At 45.7% G+C, this 26,468-nt stretch overlaps 1 protein-coding gene and 1 long non-coding RNA gene across 3 annotated transcripts in view; both read left to right on the forward strand.

The window, feature by feature from the left end:
* Positions 1 to 26,468, forward strand: part of LOC309556750 — a 489,144-nt gene that overhangs the window by 183,649 nt on the left and 279,027 nt on the right. The gene's annotated exons all lie outside the window — the stretch shown is intronic.
* The window catches only part of LOC309556744 (unconventional myosin-Ig-like), a 314,471-nt gene that overhangs the window by 48,946 nt on the left and 239,057 nt on the right, over positions 1 to 26,468 (forward strand). For both annotated transcript variants that reach the window (XM_082259231.1, XM_082259232.1), the window contains exons 5-6: positions 6,687 to 6,740; positions 9,273 to 9,362. In XM_082259231.1, coding sequence (XP_082115357.1) covers positions 6,687 to 6,740; positions 9,273 to 9,362 — 144 coding nt within the window. The remainder of the gene's footprint in view (positions 1 to 6,686; positions 6,741 to 9,272; positions 9,363 to 26,468) is intronic.

Consider the following 26,468-nt stretch of genomic DNA (forward strand, 5'->3'; position numbering starts at 1 on the left):
TGCACTCCCCATCCACAACTCACCACTGCACTCCCCATCCACAACTCACCCCTGCACTCCCCATCCACAACTCACCCCTGCACTCCCCATCCACAACTCATCACTGCACTCCCCATCCACAACTCATCACTGCATTCCCCATCCACCACTCATCACTGCACTCCCCATACACAACTCACCCCTGCACTCCCCATACACAACTCACCCCTGCACTCCCCATCCACAACTCATCACTGCACTCCCCATCCACAACTCACCCCTGCACTCCCCATCCACAACTCATCACTGCACTCCCCATCCACAACTCATCACTGCACTCCCCATCCACAACTCATCCCTGCACTCCCTGTTCACAACTCACCACTGCACTCCCCATACACAACTCATACCTGCACCCCCCGTTCACAACTCACCCCTGCACTCCCCAGCCACAACTCACCACTGCACTCCCCATACACAACTCACCCCTGCACTCCCCATCCACAACTCATCACTGCACTCCCCATCCACAACTCACCCCTGCACTCCCCATCCACAACTCATCACTGCACTCCCCATCCACAACTCATCACTGCACTCCCCATCCACAACTCATCACTGCACTCCCCATCCACAACTCATCACTGCACTCCCCATCCACAACTCACCCCTGCACTCCCCATCCACAACTCACCCCTGCACTCCCCATCCACAACTCATCACTGCACTCCCCATCCACAACTCATCACTGCACTCCCCATCCACAACTCACCCCTGCACTCCCCATCCACAACTCACCCCTGCACTCCCTGTTCACAACTCACCACTGCACTCCCCATACACAACTCACACCTGCACCCCCGTTCACAACTCACCCCTGCACTCCCCATACACAACTCACCACTGCACTCCCCATCCACAACTCACCCCTGCACTCCCCGTTCACAACTCACCACTGCACTCCCCATACACAACTCACACCTGCACCCCCGTTCACAACTCACCCCTGCACTCCCCAGCCACAACTCACCACTGCACTCCCCATCCACAACTCACCACTGCACTCCCCATCCACAACTCATCACTGCACTCCCCATCCACAACTCATCACTGCTTTCCCCATCCACAACTCATCACTGCATTCCCCATCCACCACTCGTCACTGCACTCCCCATCCACAACTCACCCCTGCACCCCCATTCACAACTCACCCCTGCACTCCCCATCTACAACTCACCACTGCATTCCCGATCCACAACTCACCACTGCACTCCCCATCCACAACTCACCCCTGCACTCCCCATACACAACTCACCCCTGCACTCCCCATCTACAACTCATCACTGCACTCCCCATCCACAACTCACCCCTGCACTCCCCATCCACAACTCACCCCTGCACTCCCCATCCACAACTCATCACTGCACTCCCCATCCACAACTCATCACTGCACTCCCCATCCACAACTCATCACTGCACTCCCCATCCACAACTCATCACTGCACTCCCCATCCACAACTCACCCCTGCACTCCCCATCCACAACTCACCCCTGCACTCCCCATCCACAACTCATCACTGCACTCGCCATCCACAACTCATCACTGCACTCCCCATCCACAACTCATCACTGCACTCCCCATCCACAACTCACCCCTGCACTCCCCGTTCACAACTCACCACTGCACTCCCCATACACAAGTCACACCTGCACCCCCGTTCACAACTCACCCCTGCACTCCCCATACACAACTCACCACTGCACTCCCCATCCACAACTCACCCCTGCACTCCCCATTCACAACTCACCCCTGCACTCCCCATCCACAACTCATCACTGCACTCCCCATCCACAACTCACCCCTGCACTCCCCATCCACAACTCATCACTGCACTCCCCATCCACAACTCATCACTGCACTCCCCATCCACAACTCACCCCTGCACTCCCCGTTCACAACTCACCACTGCACTCCCCATACACAACTCACACCTGCACCCCCGTTCACAACTCACCCCTGCACTCCCCATACACAACTCACCACTGCACTCCCCATCCACAACTCACCCCTGCACTCCCCGTTCACAACTCACCACTGCACTCCCCATACACAACTCACACCTGCACCCCCGTTCACAACTCACCCCTGCACTCCCCAGCCACAACTCACCACTGCACTCCCCATCAACAACTCACCACTGCACTCCCCATCCACAACTCATCACTGCACTCCCCATCCACAACTCATCACTGCATTCCCCATCCACAACTCATCACTGCATTCCCCATCCACCACTCGTCACTGCTCTCCCCATCCACAACTCACCCCTGCACCCCCATTCACAACTCACCCCTGCACTCCCCATACACAACTCACCACTGCATTCCCGATCCACAACTCACCACTGCACTCCCCATCCACAACTCACCCCTGCACTCCCCATACACAACTCACCCCTGCACTCCCCATCTACAACTCATCACTGCTCTCCCCATCCACAACTCACCCCTGCACTCCCCATCCACAACTCACCCCTGCACTCCCCATCCACAACTCATCACTGCACTCCCCATCCACAACTCATCACTGCACTCCCCATCCACAACTCATCACTGCACTCCCCATCCACAACTCATCACTGCACTCCCCATCCACAACTCACCCCTGCACTCCCCATCCACAACTCACCCCTGCACTCCCCATCCACAACTCATCACTGCACTCCCCATCCATAACTCATCACTGCACTCCCCATCCACAACTCATCACTGCACTCCCCATCCACAACTCACCCCTGCACTCCCCGTTCACAACTCACCACTGCACTCCCCATACACAAGTCACACCTGCACCCCCGTTCACAACTCACCCCTGCACTCCCCATACACAACTCACCACTGCACTCCCCATCCACAACTCACCCCTGCACTCCCCATTCACAACTCACCCCTGCACTCCCCATCCACAACTCATCACTGCACTCCCCATCCACAACTCACCCCTGCACTCCCCATCCACAACTCATCACTGCACTCCCCATCCACAACTCATCACTGCACTCCCCATCCACAACTCACCCCTGCACTCCCCGTTCACAACTCACCACTGCACTCCCCATACACAACTCACACCTGCACCCCCGTTCACAACTCACCCCTGCACTCCCCAGCCACAACTCACCACTGCACTCCCCATCCACAACTCACCCCTGCACTCCCCATCCACAACTCATCACTGCACTCCCCATCCACAACTCACCCCTGCACTCGCCATCCACAACTCATCACTGCACTCCCCATCCACAACTCATCACTGCACTCCCCATCCACAACTCACCCCTGCACTCCCCGTTCACAACTCACCACTGCACTCCCCATACACAACTCACACCTGCACCCCCGTTCACAACTCACCCCTGCACTCCCCAGCCACAACTCACCACTGCACTCCCCATCCACAACTCACCACTGTACTCCCCATCCACAACTCATCACTGCACTCCCCATCCACAACTCATCACTGCACTCCCCATCCACAACTCATCACTGCATTCCCCATCCACCACTCATCACTGCACTCCCCATCCACAACTCACTCCTGCACCCCCGTTCACAACTCACCCCTGCACTCCCCATACACAACTCACCACTGCACTCCCCATCCACAACTCATCACTGCACTCCCCATCCACAACTCACCACTGCACTCCCCATCCACAACTCACCCCTGCACTCCCCATCCACAGCTCATCACTGCACTCCCCATCCACAACTCATCACTGCATTCCCCATCCACCACTCATCACTGCACTCCCCATCCACAACTCACCCCTGCACCCCTGTTCACAACTCACCCCGGCACTCCCCATACACAACTCACCACTGCACTCCCCATACACAACTCACACCTGCACCCCCGTTCACAACTCACCCCTGCACTCCCCAGTCACAACTCACCACTGCACTCCCCATCCACAACTCACCACTGTACTCCCCATCCATAACTCATCACTGCACTCCCCATCCACAACTCATCACTGCACTCCCCATCCACAACTCATTACTGCATTTCCCATCCACCACTGGTCACTGCACTCCCCATCCACAACTCACCCCTGCACCCCCGTTCACAACTCACCCCTGCACTCCCCATACACAACTCACCACTGCATTCCCCATCCACAACTCACCACTGCACTCCCCATCCACAACTCACCCCTGCACTCCCCATCCACAACTCACCACTGCACTCCCCATCCACAACTCATCACTGCACTCCCCATCCACAACTCATCACTGCACTCCCCATCCACAACTCACCCCTGCACTCCCCGTTCACAACTCACCACTGCACTCCCCATACACAACTCACACCTGCACCCCCGTTCACAACTCATCACTGCACTCCCCAGCCACAACTCACCACTGCACTCCCCAGCCACAACTCACCCCTACACCCCTGTCTGCAACTCACCACTGAACCCCTGTCTGCAACTCTCCACTGCACTCCCCATCCACAACTCACCCCCGCACCCCTGTTCACAACTCACCACTGCACTCCCCATTCACAACTCACCCCTGCACTCTCCATTCACAACTCACCACTGCACTCCCCATCCACAACTCACCCCTGCACTCCCCATCCACAACTCACCACTGCACCCCTGTCTACAACTCACCACTTCACCCCGGTCTACAACTTGACTATGCCCTTCTTTCCACAACTCACCACTGCATCTCTGTGTACAACTCATAACTTAAGTAATTAAAAACACACGGCCAAGTTTTGTCAAGTTCCTTACTAAACCCCCCCCCCAAAAAAAGTCCCCCCAAAGTAGATCCAATGTCAATCATGATGAATGCCAGCCGCCGACCTGAACAAAAAAAAAAAAACCTGATCCGCACTGACGCTTGGCTCCTGCCGAATGACAACTCTGCCATTAAATTAAAGGAAGGGGGCAGGGCCCCATGTTGAGGGCATGTGGCCTGGTATGGTTTAGGATGGGGGGGTGCTCACAGTGAAAGTTTGATTTATGATTGTTAATCTGTCCCATTACTTTTGGTCCCTTAAAAAGTGGGAGGCACATATACAAACTGTTGTAATTCCTACACCGTTCACCTGATTTGGATGTAAATTCCCTCAAATTAAAGCTGAAAGTCTGCAGTTAAAGCACATCTTGTTTGTTTCATTTCAAATCCATTGTGGTGGTGTATAGAGCCAAAAAGATTAGAATTGTGTTCTGGAGATCATAGACCAAGCAAGGGCAAGGAGGAAATGAGCTCGGCTGCTTCAAAAGCAAAACAGGGGCTGGCTGTAGGCTGGACTAAATCCATTGTGGTGGTGCATAGAGCCAAAAAGATTAGAATTGTGTCCATGTCCCAATATTTATGGACCTGACTGTAATTATTATAATAAGTTATTAAATATTTTAAATCCTTTTTGCAGTGTTTTTTATTTTCTGTAAATTATTTTTTATTCCCTTTGTAATGTGTCCATCCAGGACGAGTCGATTTCCTGGCACAGCCCCCTTTTCTCCTCACAGGTCATAGCCCTCTTCTCTTCTGGGAGTGTCCAATTACTGACTGTGCTGGCCCAGCTCCTCTGCCCTTTCCTTCTCCTCTTCTGGGAGTGTAAAATTACTGTCTGTGCTGGCCCAGCTTCTCTGCCCTTTATTCTCCTCTTCTAGGAATGTCAAATTATTGCCTGTGCTGGTCCAGCTCCTCTACCCTTTCCTTCGTCTCTACTGGGAGTGTAAAATTACTGTCTGTGCTGGTCCAGCTCCTCTGCCCTTTCCTTCTCTTCTGGGAGTGTCCAATTACTGTCTGTACTGGCCCAGCTCCTCTGCCCTTTCCTTCTCTCCTGGGAATATCCAATTACTGTCTGTGTTGGCCCAGATTCTCTGCCCTTTATTCTCCTCTTCTAGGAATGTTAAATTATTGTCTGTGCTGGCCCAGCTCCTATGCCTTTTCCTTCTGGGATTGTCCCATTATTGCCTGTGCTGGCCCAGCTCCTCTGCCCTTTCCTTCTATGCTTCTGGGAGTGTCAAATTAGTATCTGTACTGGCCCAGCTCCTCTGCCCTTTCCTTCTCCTGTTCTGGGAGTGTCCAATTATTGTCTGTGCTGGCCCAGCTCATTGGCCTTTCCTTCTCCTCTACTGAGAGTGTCTAATTATTATCTGTGCTGGCCCAGCTCTTCTGCCCTTTCCTTCTGTTAGTGTCCAATTATTGTCTGTGCTGGCCCAACTCCTCTGCCCTTTCCTTCTCCTCTTCTGGGAGTGTTCAATTACTGTCTGTGCTGGCCCAGCTCCTCTGCGCTCTCCTTCAGTGAGTCTCAAATTACTGCCTGTGCTGACCCAGCTCCACTGCCCCTTCCCTCATCTCCCTACATAATCTTTCATGTAGCTGTCGGGGTGGGGGTGGGGAGGGAGAGCAAAAAATGAATACTACAGAGTATCACTTGAGTGATGTCTCTGTGCCTGCTGGGGGTGCTGACATCACATCCAAGATGGCGGTACCCAGCCGGGTTTTAGGGATGCCAGATATCTACACGATGGAGGATTCTACAGGGAGATACAATAAATGCACAAATCATCTTATGGGGGGATTTGTGGTGAAATGAATGGTGCTGAGTATTATAGGAAATAAGTGTGCTCATCAGCACCATCTAGTGGCCTTAATGGTTTCTCACAATTCTTCTCTCATTCCAGTCTCGGGTCCTCAAGCAGCAGCCGGGAGAGAGAAACTTCCATTCATTCTACCAGGTAAGAGAGTCTCTGACCGTCTCCTGTACTATGTCTGCAGTCTCTGACCATCTCCTGTACTATGTCTGCAGTCTCTGACCATCTCCTGTACTATGTCTGCAGTCTCTGACCATCTCCTGTACTATTTCTGCAGTCTCTGACCGTCTCCTGTACTATGTCTGCAGTCTCTGACCATCTCCTGTACTATGTCTGCAGTCTCTGACCATCTCCTGTACTATGTATGCAGTCTCTGACCATCCCCTGTACCATGTCTGCAGTCTCTGACCATCTCCTGTACTATGTCTGAAGTCTCTGACCATCTCCTGTACTATGTCTGAAGTCTCTGACCGTCTCCTGTACTATGTCTGCAGTCTCTGACCATCTCCTGTACTATGTCTGAAGTCTCTGACCATCTCCTGTACTATGTCTGCAGTCCCTGACCGTCTCCTGTACTATGTCTGCAGTCTCTGACCATCTCCTGTACCATGTCTGCAGTTTCTGACCGTCTCCTGTACTATGTCTGCAGTCTCTGACCATCTCCTGTACCATGTCTGCAGTCTCTGACCATCTCCTGTACTATATCTGCAGTCCCTGACCGTCTCCTGTACTATGTCTGCAGTCTCTGACCATCTCCTGTACCATGTCTGCAGTTTCTGACCGTCTCCTGTACTATGTCTGCAGTCTCTGAACATCACCTGTACCATGTCTGCAGTCTCTGACCATCTCCTGTACCATGTCTGCAGTCTCTGACCGTCCCCTGTACTATGTCTGCAGTCTCTGACCATCTCCTGTACCATGTCTGCAGTGTCTGAACATCACCTGTACCATGTCTGCAGTCTCTGACCATCTCCTGTACCATGTCTGCAGTCTCTGACCGTCCCCTGTACTATGTCTGCAGTCTCTGACCGTCTCCTGTACTATGTCTGCAGTCTCTGACCATCTCCTGTACTTGGTCTGCAGTCTCTGACCATCTCCTGTACTTTGTCTGCAGTCTCTGATGGTCTCCTGTATCATGTCTGCAGTCTCTGACCGTCTCCTGTATTATGTCTGCAGTCTCTGACCGTCTCCTGTACTATGCCTGCAGTCTCTGACCGTCTCCTGTACTATGTCTGCAGTCTCTGACCGTCTCCTGTACTATGTCTGCAGTCTCTGACCATCTCCTGTACTATGTCTGAAGTCTTTGACCATCTCCTGTACCATGTCTGCAGTCTCTGACCATCTCCTGTACTATATCTGCAGTCTCTGACTGTCTCCTGTAGTATGTCTGAAGTCTCTGACCATCTCCTGTACCATGTCTGCAGTCTCTGACCGTCTCCTGTACTATGTCTGCAGTCTCTGACCATCTCCTGTACCATGTCTTCAGTCTCTGACCGTCTCCTGTACTATGTCTGCAGTCTCTGACCATCTCCTGTACTATGTCTGCAGTCTCTGACCATCTCTTGTAGTATGTCGGCAGTCTCTGACCATCTCCTGTAATATGTCTGCAGTCTCTGACCCTCTCCAGTACTATGTCTGCAGTCTCTGACCGTCTCCTGTACTATGTCTGCAGTCTCTGACTGTCTCATGTACTATGTCTGCAGTCTCTGACTGTCTCATGTACTATGTCTGCAGTCTCTGACCATCTCCTGTAGTATGTCGGCAGTCTCTGGCCATCTCCTGTAGTATGTCGGCAGTCTCTGGCCATCTCCTGTAATATGTCTGCAGTCTCTGACCGTCTCCTGTACTATGTCTGCAGTCTCTGACCATCTCCTGTAGTATGTCGGCAGTCTCTGGCCATCTCCTGTAATATGTCTGCAGTCTCTGACCGTCTCCAGTACTATGTCTGCAGTCTCTGACCATCTCCTGTAGTATGTCTGCAGTCTCTGACCATCTTCTGTAGTGTGTCTGCAGTCTCTGACCGTCTCCTGTACTATGTCTGCAGTCTCTGACTATCTCCTGTAATATGTCTGCAGTCTCTGACCATCTCCTGTACCATGTCTGCAGTCTCTGACCATCTCCTTTAGTATGTCTGCAGTCTCTGACCATCTCCTGTAGTATGTCTGCAGTCTCTGACCATCTCCTGTAGTATGTCTGCAGTCTCTGACCATCTTCTGTAGTATGTCTGCAGTCTCTGACCATCTCCTGTACCATGTCTGCAGTCTCTGACTGTTTCCTGTACTATGTCTGCAGTCTCTGACCATCTCCTGTCTATGTCTGCAGTCTTTGACTGTTTCCTGTACTATGTCTGCAGTCTCTGACCATCTCCTGTACCATGTCTGCAGTCTCTGATCATCTCCTGTACCATGTCTGCAGTCTCTGACTGTCTCCTGTAATATGTCTGCAGTCTCTGACCATCTCCTGTTATACATGACAATTATTGAACATTTAGTGCAGCTTGGCAGTGTGTTGGTAGATTAATTAATAATCAGAATTTGCTGATATTTAGTGGAATATAAATAGTAGGTTGAGATAAAAGATATAGAAGGGGGATGGGGTGTATGGAGAGGGGTGTGTCTATACCATAGAGAGTAGTGAAGTTCCGCTCTGTACTCATCTCATGTCTTTGTCTTCCAGCTGCTACTGGGGGCTCCGGAGTCTTTACTGAGCTCCTTCTGTCTGTCCGGGGACCCTGCAGTCTACGTCTTCACCAGAGAGGGCGCCAATGTAAGTCATCCACCCCTCCCCCCAACTCTTCCAATTTCCAAATTGGAATTCGGAATCAGGGGATCTCTGCATGGCCTGCTATGAGAATATTAATGATTACTAATACTACCACTATTACTACATAATAATACTACCACTATTACTACTGCTAATAATAATAATAAAAAAACAATATTATTACTGTGAAATACTACTATTACCGCTACTACTGCTAATATTAAAAAGTACTACTACTACCACCACAACTACTACTACTGCTAATGATAATATTAAATACTAATACTATCACTACTAATAAATACTAATACAACAACTACAACTACTACTACTACTAATAATAATAATATTAATTAATACTAATACTACCACTACTACTGCTAATAGTAATAAGTTCTAACACTAAGGCTCCGTTCACATGTTAGCGTATGGATCACGGGCAGAACCGCCACGGTTCCGCCTGCGATCCGGAGATTATTGCAAATCGCGGGACGCCTGTGCGTTGCCCGTTGATTTGCAATAGACCCCCAAACGCTGAGCGATGTTACCGCGATTTCCGCCTGCCGAATCGCGGTAACATCGCGCAAAAAAAAATTGCGGGACGCATTACGACCAAAAAAGAGCTTCTTTGGATCGTATTGCGTCCCGCGATTTCTTTTTGCGCGATGTTACCGCGATTCGGCAGGCGGAAATCGCGGTAACATCGCTCAGCGTTTGGGGGTCTATTACAAGTCAACGGGCACAGGCATCCCGCGATTTGCAATAATCTCCGGATCGCGGGTCGGAACCGCGGCGGTTCTGCCCGTGATCCATACGCTAACATGTGAACGGAACCTTACACTACTACTACTGGTAATATTAGTAAGTGCTAATACTGTCACAACTACTACTACTTCTGCTAATATTAATTTGTTCTAATACTACCACTACTACTAAATATTAATACAACTACTACTACTGCTAATAATAATGATAATAATAATAACAACAATAATAATAATAATAAAAATATACTAATACAATTAAATACTACTACTACTACTACTACTACCACTGTTAATAGTAAAAAGTACTACTACTACCACTACTACTATTGCTAATAGTAATAAGTACTAATACTACTACCACTACTGCTAATAATAATATTAAGTACTAATACTATCACTAGTACTAAATACTACTACTACTACTAATGTTAATATTATTAAAGTAGTAGTAGTTGTTAAATAATATAGTTATGATTATTGTTATTCACTTCAGAAATAGTATTAGTATTATTGTTATTAATATTATTATTAGTATTATTAATAATAATAATTTTTATTAGTAGTATTAGTAGTTGTAGTATTAGTATTATTACTAGTGGTAGTGTTAGCATTTATTATTATTATTAGTAGTAGTCATCTCTCTTTTATTATTATCATTAATATTCATTGTAATAGTGGTTGTAGTATTCATTTTTTTGTATTATTATTATTATTATTATTATTATTATTATTAATAATAATAAAAAAGAAATACTACTGCTACTAATAGTAACAATAATTATAATAATATTAAAAGAGAAATTACTGCTAATTCTAATAATAATAGTACATACTAACACTACCACCACTTCTACTACTACTATTAAATTAATACTACCACTATTATTATTATTAATAATAATAATAATAATAATAATAATAATAATAATAATAATAATAATAATAAAAATAATAATAATAATAATAAATGAATGCAACTAGTACTACTAATAGTAATATAATACATCATGTATTATATTATTAGTACATGTATTATACATGTTTAAACTATTAAACTGCTTCACTGTACAAATACCAGAAACAGCTGGAATCATGGGATCTCTGCATGCCCTGCTATGAGATGATTGGAAAGTCAATGATAATAATAATAATAATAAATACTAATACTACCACTACTACTACTAATAATAATAATAAGTGCTAATACTACTACTACTACTAATAATAATAATAATAATCATAATAAGTGCTAATACTACTACTACTAATAATAATAATAATTAATAATAATAAGTGCTAATACTACTACTACTACTACTAATAATAATAATAATAATAATATTTAATAATAAGTGCTAATACTACTACTACTACTAATAATAATAATTATAATAAGTGCTAATACTACTAATAATAATAATAATAATTAATAATAATAAGTGCTAATACTACTACTACTACTAATAATAATAATAATAATAATAATAATAATAATAATAATAATAATAATAAGTGCTAATACTACTACTACTACTACTAATAATAATAATAATAAGTGCTAATACTACTACTACTAATAATAATAATACTACCAATACTACTAATATTTATATGACTACTACTACTTCTACTACTACTACTACTAACAATAATAATATAAACATTTTATTTAACTCCCACTACTCCGAGTATTATTATTATCGAATAAGTGAATTCCTATACTAAATAGTAAAACTACCACTGCTACTACTACTACAACTAATAAATGCTACTACTACTAATAATAATAATAGTCATCATAATAAAAAGAATCGAAAACTACTACTACAAATAGTAATACTGTATTAATTATAATAAAAATAAAATAAATTTCAACTTGTACTCATAACAATAAATACTAACACTACCACTATTACTACTGATACTGAAACCAATACTACCACTACTATTATTATTAATAATAACAATAATAATAATAATACAAAATAATAAATACTACTACTGCTACTACTATGAATAACAAAAAAATAAATGAATACTACATAAATGCTAAAACTACCACTATTACTACTAATAATAATAATTAAAACAATGAATACTATTACTATTACTAATTCTACTAATAATAATGAATGCTAATGCTACCACTATTACTACTTCTACTACTACTAATAATAATAAAAATAATAATAACAAAATAATTATTTTACTACTACTACTAATAATGATAATATTTACAATAGATAAATGAATACTACTGCTAATAATAGTATTATAATCATAATATTATTAAAAGAGAAAATACTACTTGTACTCATAATATTAAATACTACCACTACTAATATTAAAACTAATATTACCACTACAATTATTATTAATAATAATGAAAGAAATTGAATCCTACTACTGCTAGTACTACTAATAAATAAAAAATAATTGAAAAGTACATAAATGCTAAAACTACTACTACTACTACCAATAATAATAATACAATGGAATAATATGAAATTAATGAATCCTATAGGGAATTACGGGTCGTCCCGTACATTAGCCGGGTCTTTGAAGGTTCTTTCACACCTAAAAGAGAAGCATAACCAACGTTTTTTTGGTCACACTCCTCTTCTGCCTCACAGGGTGCACTTACTTTTTGCTCTCCTGTGACCCAGACTGAAGCCCGCTGTCAGCTGATGTCACAAAGCAGCTCCAGGCGCTTGAAAGATCCTGACCATATTATCGGGATTCTCCCAGCTGCCTGAGTGACAGCTGGCTCCACCTTTCAGTGTGTGGCTGAGAGCCAAAGCCAGTCTGACCCACTCCCCCTCCCCCCGCCTGACCGTCCCCCCCCCCTCCCCAGCCTGGCGCTCCAGTGAGTGCTGGCAGCGCAGAGTGGAGAGGGATGACTGACAGTCGTTGTTCTCCACTCTGAGTAGACCGAGACCTGAGCGATCAGTGGTCATGTGATCGTTCAGTTCTTAGATCCGGCGGGGGACAGCTGCAGCATTGAGGTGAGGACGGATGTTTATTTTTTTATTAACCCCATACATCCCCTTTTGGTGTTCCATTGCAGTGAATTAACACATGGGTGTTACAGCACACATTAACCACTTGCTGACCAGCCGCCGAAGATTTTCGGCGGCTGGTCAGCAAGTGGTTAATGTGTGCTGGTTAATGCAAGTGGTTAATGTGTACAATGTACACTCCAAGTCAGCAGGTTCCCGCAAAATCACGGGGGCCCGTGCGCCCATTCGCCAGCGGAGAAGCTGAACTGCTGGGCCGGTGGCTGCAATTGTCGCCCGGGGCCCTCAATCACTCCCTGTGGAGAGAGAACGGCGGTCTGCCATTGTAAACACGGCAGACCAATGTTCTGTCAGCAATCAACACAGGGATCTGTGATCCTCCTATTTAGGATCAAAGGTCTCTGTGTTCATGCAACAAGCCCATCCCCCCACAGTTAGAAAGCACCCCTTAGGGACACATTTAACCCTGATGTTAACCCCTTTCCTGCCAGTGTCATTAATACAGTGACAGTGCATATTTTTAGCACTGATTACTGTAGTAATGTCGCTGGTCCCCCCAAAAGTGTCAAAAATGTCAGTTAGTCTGATCTGCCCGCCGCAAAGTTGCAGTCCCGCTAAAAATAGCAGATCACCGCCATTACTAGTAAAAAATAAAATAAATAAATAAAATTGACATAAATCTTTCCCCTAGTTTGTAAACGCAATAACTTTTGCGCAAACCAATTAAAATTCGCTTATTGGGAATTTTTTTTTACCAAAAATATGTAGCAGAAAACAAATTGGCCTAAATGGATAAAAAAAAAATATTTTTAAATTTTTTTATTGGGAATGTCATATAGCAGAATGTGAAAATATTGTTATTTATTTTTTATAATTGTCGCTCTTTTTTTGTTTATAGCGCAAAAAATCAAATACCACCAAAAGAAAGCTCTGTTTGTGGGGAAAAAAAGACATTAATTTTATTTGGGTACAGCGTTGCAAATTGTCAGTTATAGTAAAGCAGTGCCGAATTGCAAAAAATGGCCTGGTCATTAAGGGGGGGGGGGGGGTGAAACTTTCCGGTCCAGAAGTGGTTAACATGTGTTGTGTTAAGGCAGCCCTTGTATGAAGAGGCTGCCGCTGCACCACAACAGATAAAAAACACACAACCTTTATCTGGCAATGCAGAGCACCACAACGCATGGTATGTGCAGTGCATTGGGCTCCACTCTACAATGCATTGGGGGTCATTTACAATGAATAGGCCTGCAAAAGAGCATGTGCATTGCCGTGTGTTTTGCCATCCTCTGACTGCCCAGTTCTAATCGATCCGTTAAATTTCCCTTCGGCTAAAAAAAGAACAGGAACTGCGGTATCACCTCCTTAATGCCGCTACTCTACCGCCCTCTGAAAAACGATTTCAGACAGCGCCCCTCATATAAACAAGCCCTAAAACTATTATCACTGACAGCTTTTGTATTTTTGTGACAACTGTGATATTTTAGATGTCTCATCGCTGCCATCACTGGGACACATAGAGAGGGTGAATGTCCCCAGTGTAGACACAGACAGCAGTAACAGTCCCAGTACTGGGATGACGAGGACCGCCGGACTGATCACTTTGTTAATCAAGGTTTTGTAAGGTAGTCAGCTGGCAGATTTCATTTTCAGGGAATTTTGTAAATAGAGCATGAAATACCAAAATCCACCAGCAGGGGGCGACCTCCATCCATCAAACTGATGCACTCAGCTTCAGGTTCTGCTCATTACCCTTTATGTTATTCTGGTTATAATGAAATGCTGAATTCCTTTCTGAGAGTCAACAAAGCCGGAGATGAGATGAGACACAATGTAACATTCATCAGGGTCTGATCATAGACGGGAGATACAATGTACACTCCTAGAGACACGGGAGATACAATGTACACTCCTAGAGAGACGGGAGATACAATGTACAATCCTAGAGAGACGGGAGATACAATGTACACTCCAAGAGAGAAGGGGAGATACAATGTACACTCCAAGAGAGAAGGGGAGATACAATGTACACTCCAAGAGAGACGGGGGATACAATGTACACTCCTAGAGAGATGGGGGATACAATGTACACTCCTAGAGAGATGGGAAGATACAATGTATACTCCTAGAGAGACGGGAGATACAATGTACACTCCTAGAGAGACGGGAGATACAATGTACACTCCTAGAGAGATGGGGAGATACAATGTACACTCCTAGAGAGACAGGAGATACAATGTACACTCCTAGAGAGACAGGAGATACAATGTACACTCCTAGAGAGACGGGGAGATACAATGTACACTCCTAGAGAGAAGGGGAGATACAATGTACACTCCTAGAGAGACAGGAGATACAATGTACACTCCTAGAGAGACGGGGAGATACAATGTACACTCCTAGAGAGATGGGGAGATACAATGTACACTCCTAGAGAGACGGGAGATACAATGTACTCTCCTAGAGAGACGGGAGATACAATGTACACTCCTAGAGAGACGGAGAGATACAATGTACACTCCTAGAGAGACGGGAGATACAATGTACACTCCTAGAGAGACGAGGAGATACAATGTACACTCCTAGAGAGATGGGGAGATACAATGTACACTCCTAGAGAGACAGGGAGATACAATGTACACTCCTAGAGAGACAGGAGATACAATGTACACTCCTAGAGAGACAGGAGATACAATGTACACTCCTAGAGAGACAGGAGATACAATGTACACTCCTAGAGAGACGGGAGATACAATGTACACTCCTAGAGAGACAGGAGATACAATGTACACTCCTAGAGAGATGGGAGATACAATGTACACTCCTAGAGAGACAGGAGATACAATGTACACTCCTAGAGAGACGGGGAGATACAATGTACACTCCTAGAGAGAAGGGGAGATACAATGTACACTCCTAGAGAGACAGGAGATACAATGTACACTCCTAGAGAGACGGGGAGATACAATGTACACTCCTAGAGAGAAGGGGAGATACAATGTACACTCCTAGAGAGACAGGAGATACAATGTACACTCCTAGAGAGACAGGAGATACAATGTACACTCCTAGAGAGACGGGGAGATACAATGTACACTCCTAGAGAGATGGGGAGATACAATGTACACTCCTAGAGAGACGGGAGATACAATGTACACTCCTAGAGAGATGGGAGATACAATGTACACTCCTAGAGAGACGGGAGATACAATGTACTCTCCTAGAGAGACGGGGGAGATACAATGTACACTCCTAGAGAGACAGGAGATACAATGTACACTCCTAGAGAGATGTGGAGATACAATGTACACTCCTAGAGAGACGGGAGATACAATGTACTCTCCTAGAGAGACGGGAGATACAATGTACACTCCTAGAGAGACGGGAGATACAATGTACACTCCTCGAGATACGGGAGATACAATGTACACTCCTAGAGAGACGGGAGATACAATGTACACTCCTAGAGAGACGGGAGATACAATGTACACTCCTAGAGAGACAGGAGATACAATGTACACTCCTAGAGAGAAGGGGAGATACAATGTACACTCCTCGAGATACGGGAGATACAATGTACACTCCTAGAGAGACGGGAGATACAATGTACACTCCTAGAGAGACAGGAGATACAATGTACACTCCTAGAGAGACGAGGAGATACAATGTACACTCCTAGAGGGACGGGAGATACAATGTACACTCCTAGAGGGACGGGAGATACAATGTACACTCCTAGAGAGACGGGAGATACAATGTACACTCCTCGAGATACGGGAGATACAATGTACACTCCTAGAGAGACGGGAGATACAATGTACACTCCTAGAGAGACAGGAGATACAATGTACACTCCTAGAGAGACGGGGAGATACAATGTACACTCCTAGAGAGACGGGAGATACAATGTACACTCCTAGAGAGACGGGGAGATACAATGTACACTCCTAGAGAGACGGGAGATACAATGTACACTCCTAGAGAGACGGGAGATACAATGTACACTCCTAGAGAGACGGGAGATACAATGTACACTCCTAGAGAGACGGGAGATAGAATGTACACTCCTAGAGAGACGGGGAGATACAACGTACACTCCTAGAGAGACGGGAGATACAACGTACACTCCTAGAGAGACGGGGAGATACAATGTACACTCCTAGAGAGACGGGGGATACAATGTACACTCCTAGAGAGACGGGAGATACAATGTACACTCCTAGAGAGACGGGAGATACAATGTACACTCCTAGAGAGACGAGGAGATACAATGTACACTCCTAGAGAGAGGGGAGATACAATGCACACTCCTAGAGAGACGGGGGATACAATGTACACTCCTAGAGAGACGGGAGATAGAATGTACACTCCTAGAGAGACGGGGAGATATAACGTACACTCCTAGAGAGACGGGGAGATACAATGTACACTCCTAGAGAGACGGGAGATACAATGTACACTCCTCGAGATACGGGAGATACAATGTACACTCCTAGAGAGACGGGAGATACAATGTACACTCCTAGAGAGACAGGAGATACAATGTACACTCCTAGAGAGACGGGGAGATACAATGTACACTCCTAGAGAGACGGGAGATACAATGTACACTCCTAGAGAGACGGGGAGATACAATGTACACTCCTAGAGAGACGGGAGATACAATGTACACTCCTAGAGAGACGGGAGATACAATGTACACTCCTAGAGAGACGGGAGATACAATGTACACTCCTAGAGAGACGGGAGATAGAATGTACACTCCTAGAGAGACGGGGAGATACAACGTACACTCCTAGAGAGACAGGGAGATACAATGTACACTCCTAGAGAGACAGGAGATACAATGTACACTCCTAGAGAGACAGGAGATACAATGTACACTCCTAGAGAGACAGGAGATACAATGTACACTCCTAGAGAGACGGGAGATACAATGTACACTCCTAGAGAGACAGGAGATACAATGTACACTCCTAGAGAGATGGGAGATACAATGTACACTCCTAGAGAGACAGGAGATACAATGTACACTCCTAGAGAGACGGGGAGATACAATGTACACTCCTAGAGAGAAGGGGAGATACAATGTACACTCCTAGAGAGACAGGAGATACAATGTACACTCCTAGAGAGACGGGGAGATACAATGTACACTCCTAGAGAGAAGGGGAGATACAATGTACACTCCTAGAGAGACAGGAGATACAATGTACACTCCTAGAGAGACAGGAGATACAATGTACACTCCTAGAGAGACGGGGAGATACAATGTACACTCCTAGAGAGATGGGGAGATACAATGTACACTCCTAGAGAGACGGGAGATACAATGTACACTCCTAGAGAGATGGGAGATACAATGTACACTCCTAGAGAGACGGGAGATACAATGTACACTCCTAGAGAGACGAGGAGATACAATGTACACTCCTAGAGAGACGGGAGATACAATGTACTCTCCTAGAGAGACGGGGGAGATACAATGTACACTCCTAGAGAGACAGGAGATACAATGTACACTCCTAGAGAGACGTGGAGATACAATGTACACTCCTAGAGAGACGGGAGATACAATGTACTCTCCTAGAGAGACGGGAGATACAATGTACACTCCTAGAGAGACGGGAGATACAATGTACACTCCTCGAGATACGGGAGATACAATGTACACTCCTAGAGAGACGGGAGATACAATGTACACTCCTAGAGAGACGGGAGATACAATGTACACTCCTAGAGAGACAGGAGATACAATGTACACTCCTAGAGAGAAGGGGAGATACAATGTACACTCCTCGAGATACGGGAGATACAATGTACACTCCTAGAGAGACGGGAGATACAATGTACACTCCTAGAGAGACAGGAGATACAATGTACACTCCTAGAGAGACGAGGAGATACAATGTACACTCCTAGAGGGACGGGAGATACAATGTACACTCCTAGAGGGACGGGAGATACAATGTACACTCCTAGAGAGACGGGAGATACAATGTACACTCCTCGAGATACGGGAGATACAATGTACACTCCTAGAGAGACGGGAGATACAATGTACACTCCTAGAGAGACAGGAGATACAATGTACACTCCTAGAGAGACGGGGAGATACAATGTACACTCCTAGAGAGACGGGAGATACAATGTACACTCCTAGAGAGACGGGGAGATACAATGTACACTCCTAGAGAGACGGGAGATACAATGTACACTCCTAGAGAGACGGGAGATACAATGTACACTCCTAGAGAGACGGGAGATACAATGTACACTCCTAGAGAGACGGGAGATAGAATGTACACTCCTAGAGAGACGGGGAGATACAACGTACACTCCTAGAGAGACGGGAGATACAACGTACACTCCTAGAGAGACGGGGAGATACAATGTACACTCCTAGAGAGACGGGGGATACAATGTACACTCCTAGAGAGACGGGAGATACAATGTACACTCCTAGAGAGACGGGAGATACAATGTACACTCCTAGAGAGACGAGGAGATACAATGTACACTCCTAGAGAGAGGGGAGATACAATGCACACTCCTAGAGAGACGGGGGATACAATGTACACTCCTAGAGAGACGGGAGATAGAATGTACACTCCTAGAGAGACGGGGAGATATAACGTACACTCCTAGAGAGACGGGGAGATACAATGTACACTCCTAGAGAGACGGGAGATACAATGTACACTCCTCGAGATACGGGAGATACAATGTACACTCCTAGAGAGACGGGAGATACAATGTACACTCCTAGAGAGACAGGAGATACAATGTACACTCCTAGAGAGACGGGGAGATACAATGTACACTCCTAGAGAGACGGGAGATACAATGTACACTCCTAGAGAGACGGGGAGATACAATGTACACTCCTAGAGAGACGGGAGATACAATGTACACTCCTAGAGAGACGGGAGATACAATGTACACTCCTAGAGAGACGGGAGATACAATGTACACTCCTAGAGAGACGGGAGATAGAATGTACACTCCTAGAGAGACGGGGAGATACAACGTACACTCCTAGAGAGACGGGGAGATACAATGTACACTCCTAGAGAGACAGGAGATACAATGTACACTCCTAGAGAGACGGGGAGATACAATGTACACTCCTAGAGAGACGGGAGATACAATGTACACTCCTAGAGGGACGGGAGATACAATGTACACTCCTAGAGAGACGGGAGACACAATGTACACTCCTAGAGAGACGGGAGATACAATGTACACTCCTAGAGAGATGGGGAGATACAATGTACACTCCTAGAGAGACAGGAGATACAATGTACACTCCTAGAGAGACGGGGGATACAATGTACACTCCTAGAGAGACGGGGGATACAATGTACACTCCTAGAGAGACGGGGAGATACAATGTACACTCCTAGAGAGACGGGAGATACAATGTACACTCCTCGAGATACGGGAGATACAATGTACACTCCTAGAGAGACGGGAGATACAATGTACACTCCTAGAGAGACGGGAGATACAATGTACACTCCTAGAGAGACGAGGAGATACAATGTACACTCCTAGAGAGACGGGAGATACAATGTACACTCCTAGAGAGACGGGGAGATACAATGTACACTCCTAGAGAGACGGGGAGATACAATGTACACTCCTAGAGAGACGGGAGATACAATGTACACTCCTAGAGAGACGGGAGATACAATGTACACTCCTAGAGAGACGGGAGATACAATGTACACTCCTAGAGAGAAGGGGAGATACAATGTACACTCCTAGAGAGACGGGAGATACAATGTACACTCCTAGAGAGAAGGGGAGATACAATGTACACTCCTAGAGAGACGGGGGATACAATGTACACTCCTAGAGAGACGGGAGATACAATGTACACTCCTAGAGAGAAGGGGAGATACAATGTACACTCCTAGAGAGATGGGGAGATACAATGTACACTCCTAGAGAGACAGGAGATACAATGTACACTCCTAGAGAGACAGGAGACACAATGTACACTCCTAGAGAGAAGGGGAGATACAATGTACACTCCTAGAGAGACGAGGAGATACAATGTACACTCCTAGAGAGACGGGAGATACAATGTACACTCCTAGAGAGACGGGAGATACAATGTACACTCCTAGAGAGACAGGAGATACAATGTACACTCCTAGAGAGACGGGGAGATACAACGTACACTCCCAGAGAGACGGGAGATGCAAAGTATCCTCTTGAAAATTCCACCAGATTTCAGTTTTGCCTTTTTCCAGTTCTTATAAACATTGCCCAGTTTTGTTGGCTATTGCCAAGCCTAAAGCTGGGTACTGGCTGAAGGAAAAAAACTGACAGATCACTGTACTAAAACTCGCTGTGTTAGTACAGCGATCTCCCCCAGCTGTGGTATTGTGTCCCCCCCTCCCTCCTCAGCCATTGGATTGCCCACAGGGTGGTGCACTGTAATAGCTATTCTTCCTGGGCAGGTGCAAAGGGCACCATCTTGTGGAAGAAAGCACTCACTGATTTTTTTGTTAACCTGGCATACCAGACAAGAGAAGTGGCACTGTGCATTGTTCATACATACAGAACATACCTCACAACTTCCGAGCTTCCGAGAATGAGGGACATGACAGGGAAGAAGTGATTTGTGGCACGCGCAGTGCGCCGCAGCAAAAGAGTGGGTGTGGCAAAACTTTAGAGTGGGAGGGTCTAAGAGACATGGTTAAACAAAACCTGGGCTTCCTTGTACCTTGTAAAATACATCCAGACCGAGTCCTCCATAATTGCTGTTGTGTTAGTTTGTTAGGCCCTGACTTTTCACATGTAGCAATTTGGGATCTTTACTGTGCAGATGCGAAGGGCACCATCTTGTGGAAGGAAGCAGCAAAGCACACACTGATTTTTTGTTAAACTGGCATACAGGACAAGAGAAGTGGTACTTTGCAGACACCGCAGAGTCCATACATACAAAAAAAGAGAGGATACTTAGAATGTGGTGCACCCGGGAAACACAACAATATCACAACAGCAATGGAAGACTCAGCCCAGCCTTAGCCCTGTTCACATGTAGTGATTTGGGGTCAAGGGCTGGCAGTATCCCCGTGATTCTGCCTGCAATACCAAATTTTACTGCAATGCTGGCAAAACGCAGCACGTGTGTTTGTGTTCCTTTCATTTTTAGTGGCACCAAAACATGGTGTGGTTTTGGATCCTTGTGTGATAAATCGCTCAACAATCACAGCAAAACCACACCACGTTTTGGTGTCACTAAAAATTTATAGAACACAAACACACGTGCTGCGTTTTTCCAGCATTGCCGTGCGATTTGGATTGTAATCTGGGTGTGGCGACGGGCGGAATCACATGGATATTCTGCCCACAATCCCAAATTGTTACATGTGAACAGTCAGGGCCTAACAGTCTAACACAACAGCAATTATAGAAGACTCAGCACCCAGCACCTCAATCAACAAACTTTGCCAGCAGTTCCCACAACCTTAGATACCTAGTTATAGTATGAATCAATGACAGGAAGAAATTCTGCACTGCAGTTTTAGCCTGAGGAGCACACAAGGGAAAAAGGCGTGCACACACACACATTATACAATATTTATATTCCAAAATTTGAAACTGCGCTGGGAAAACATAATTATTAACCACTTAAGGACCGCGTGCCGCAGTTTTACTAGCTGCAGGCAGTCACTCTTGCGCGATCCAATGTGGGTATACGTCGGTCGTGCGCCTGCAGCTAAGGGATGAGCTCCCGCCCCCCACTCGGCAGCGGGGATAGCTCCGATTGCCGCCGCCCACCCGCGATCATTCCCCGCTGAGATAGAAGAACAGTCAGCTGTTGTAAACACAGCTGACCGTTCTTCTACCTGGAATGATCACAGAGCGCCTGTGATCCTTCTATATAGTCACACAGGTCTCTATGATCATTTCACAAGCCCAACCCCCATACATTTAGAATCACTCCCCTAGGCTTACATTTAACCCCCTTATCACCCACTGTGTTAACCCTTTCCCTTCCAATGCACGCATGCGCAATGACGTCATCAGCTGCATGCACTGTAAATATCTTCTAAACGGTACAGGTTTAGAAGATATTTACAGTACCTATAGCTAAGTCTTATTATAAGCTTACCTATAGGTAAAAGTCATTAAGGGGGGTTTTACAACCTCTTTAAAAAACTAAAAATATGCCCTGGCTTGTCTCTAAAGACTGTTTCCACACACGTTACAATCCTTCAGTGCAGAGATAATTCCTAACAATGCACTGAGTGCTCCAATGCAAAACTATCCCACTTACGCTGCCAGCCAATATGTGACGGATGCAGGTATCAGATCCCTGCACTCCTCACTTATGGCTTGAATACACGGGCCGAATATCGCCCGATCATTCAACCACCGACTTATGAAAAAGTGTTCGTTGGTCAAAAACGTTGCCAACATAAAAAGGCCGAATATCGCCCGACCGTTTGACCGCCGACCATCGAAACAGTGCATGAGTGATGATGTTCTACAGATTTTAAATGAACGACCTTAACACCAACGTATAGAATATCGTTTGTTCGCAAACGAGACGACAGAATTTTTCGTTTTTTTTAAACGGGATTTTTCGTTCACAATATCGATATCGGTCACTGATGGCTGGGCATTAATGAGTAGAATATCGGCCGATCCTTCGCTGAACGGAAATTGTCGGCCGATTTTCTTATCGTGTATTCTGGCCATAACACATGACAAAAGACCGGCCAATCTCACACCAGGCTGTCACTCACATAACAATGCCACTCTCAGCTACACCCTGCACAAAGATTTTCCAGCTCGTGGGACCACAATCTAGGTGCCAGCAGCCTGAGAGCATTGTCACTGGGCTAATCAAGCAATTAACCCTTTCAATGCCACCACCTCTGTTTGGTCCGAGCAGGAGGAAGCTCGTAATTCTAGCAATACCAATTACAATTTTAGAATAATTGTCTGTAACACACACTGTCACCACAGACAGGAATGTTCATAGGATTTATCCTATACAGTAGCACTCTTCAAGAGGCAGATTCTTTGTTAACTTACATTAAGAGCTTAGGGACAAGGTTAACACTTTTCAAAATAAGGTTTTAATAATAAAAAGGTCAAAGTTGGTGCAAATAAAATATTTATAGAAAAAAGGTGTTTTAAAAAGGAAAAAGAGACATAATTCAGCAATAGAAAAATTAGGTAGAATTGTGGAGGAAGAATACTTGCAATCAATGTCCTGGGTGTTATCAGAGTTCAGTCGATGAGCCAGGTGTTATCGGTTCTCAAACTTGACAGATGTTCCTGCTTTGATGGTAAAGGAGAACTCCTCTACCTTATTAGGTCTCCCTTTTTTCTCTGGGATCAAAGGGGTGTTGACAGATGCTCCTGACCCATAAAACAGAGTGGCCAAGGGCTGTCCTGGGTTTATGACAATATCAGCTCCCTCCTGTATGGACAGTTTTATACCACTATTCATATCTTCCAATATGTACCAATGGCATTCTTGAAACTGATAGATTATTGTTCAGCATTGAATTTCGTATCCAGGGATACTAAACACAGGGTAGCTCATATAAACTTGTCACCCAGGGAATATCTGACAGCTATCTTCCCTTCTATATGTGCTAGTGTAGTCATGTATGGCCTTAATTCGTTCAGTACAATATTTCCCATCCAAATATATACTTATTAATGTGTCATGTTCCTGTCTGAGCTTATGAATCGTGTGTGGATTTAAGTTTTGAATTGGGCAGAGCTCTCTGAATGCCTTTTACAATCCCCATTAGTTCTGGTTATCCCTAATGGGTTTGGTCATAGTTGTACGATAGGCCTGGACAGAAGAAACAAACATCCTGCCAGGACTTAATTAGTGGTTTACAGCTCTGCACAGGCCTAAGTGCTGGTTTATTAATTTTTTTTTTGAAGTGTAAAACCTTTGCATTCCATGAATTAGAGGAGGTGGGAGGGGGGTAATATCACTGTGGCAATGTGTAACTGTTCTGCAAGACTGTCATGGCTGATCTATGATAACTGAACCACATGCTCGCTTGCTACAGCTTTTTGTGTGTCCAGTAGGTGATAGCATTACAACTTGATGTAAGGGGGCACACTGATGGGCATTTGATGTAAGGGGGGGACTCTCATGGGCACATCTGATGTAAGGGGGGACTCTGATAGGGACACTTGATGTAAGGGGATTCTGATGGACAAATCTGATGTAAGGGGGGATACTTGATGTAAGGGGGGACTCTGATTGGAACACTTGATGTAAAGGGGGACTCTGGTTGGGACGCTTGATGTAAGGGGGGACTCTGGTAGGGACACCTGATGTAAGAGGAACTCTAATGGGGACACTTTATGTAAGGGGGGACTCTGATGGGCACATGTGATGTAAGGGGGGACTCTGATCGGCACACTTGATATAAAGGGGACTCTGATTGGGACACCTGATGTAAAGGGGACTCTGATGGGGAAACTCTATGTAAGGGGGGACTTTGATTGGCACATCTGCTGTAAGGGGGAATCTGATGGGGGACACCTGAAGGGGACACCTGATGTAAGGGGGGCTCTGATGGGGAAACCTGATGTAAGGGGGGGCTCTGATGGAGACACCTGAAGAAGGGGGGGGCTCTGAATGGGACACCTGATGTAAGGGGGACTCTGATGGGGACACCTGACGTAAGGGGGGACTCTCATGGGGACATTTGATGTAAGGGGGAATCTGATGGAGGCACTTGATGTAAGGGGGGCTCTGATGGGGACACCAGATGTAAGGGGGGACTCTGATAAAGACACCTGATGTAAGGGGGACTCTGATGGGGACATTTGATGTAAGGAGGCACTCTGATGGGGACACCTGATGTAAGGGAGGACTCTGATGGGGACACCTAATGTAAGGGGGGCTCTGAGGGGGACACTTGATGTAAGGGGGGGCTCTGACGGGGACACTTGATGTAAGGGGGGACTCTGATGGGAACACTTGATATAAAGAGGCACTTTGATGGGGACACTTGATATAAAGAGGCACTCTGATGGGGACACCTGATGTAAGGGATGACTCTTAAGCGAACACCTGATGTAAGGGGAGACTCTGATGGGGACAGCTGATCAAAAGAGGGACACTGATAGGGACTCTCATACATGAAGTGGACACCTAATGTAAAGGAGCACTGTCATGGGGAAACCTGATGTAAGGGGGGACTCTGATGAGGATAAATGATAGTGGGAGGCACAGTGATAGGGAAGACATTTTTGCTGCTTGAACCCGTGTCTTGGGAGACCCAGAAGGACTTTCCCCCATTGGAGTGATTGGTCCTCTGCGG

Source organism: Pelophylax lessonae (assembly GCF_965119305.1).
Source record: "Pelophylax lessonae genome assembly, chromosome: 5".
Classification (NCBI taxonomy): domain Eukaryota; kingdom Metazoa; phylum Chordata; class Amphibia; order Anura; family Ranidae; genus Pelophylax; species Pelophylax lessonae.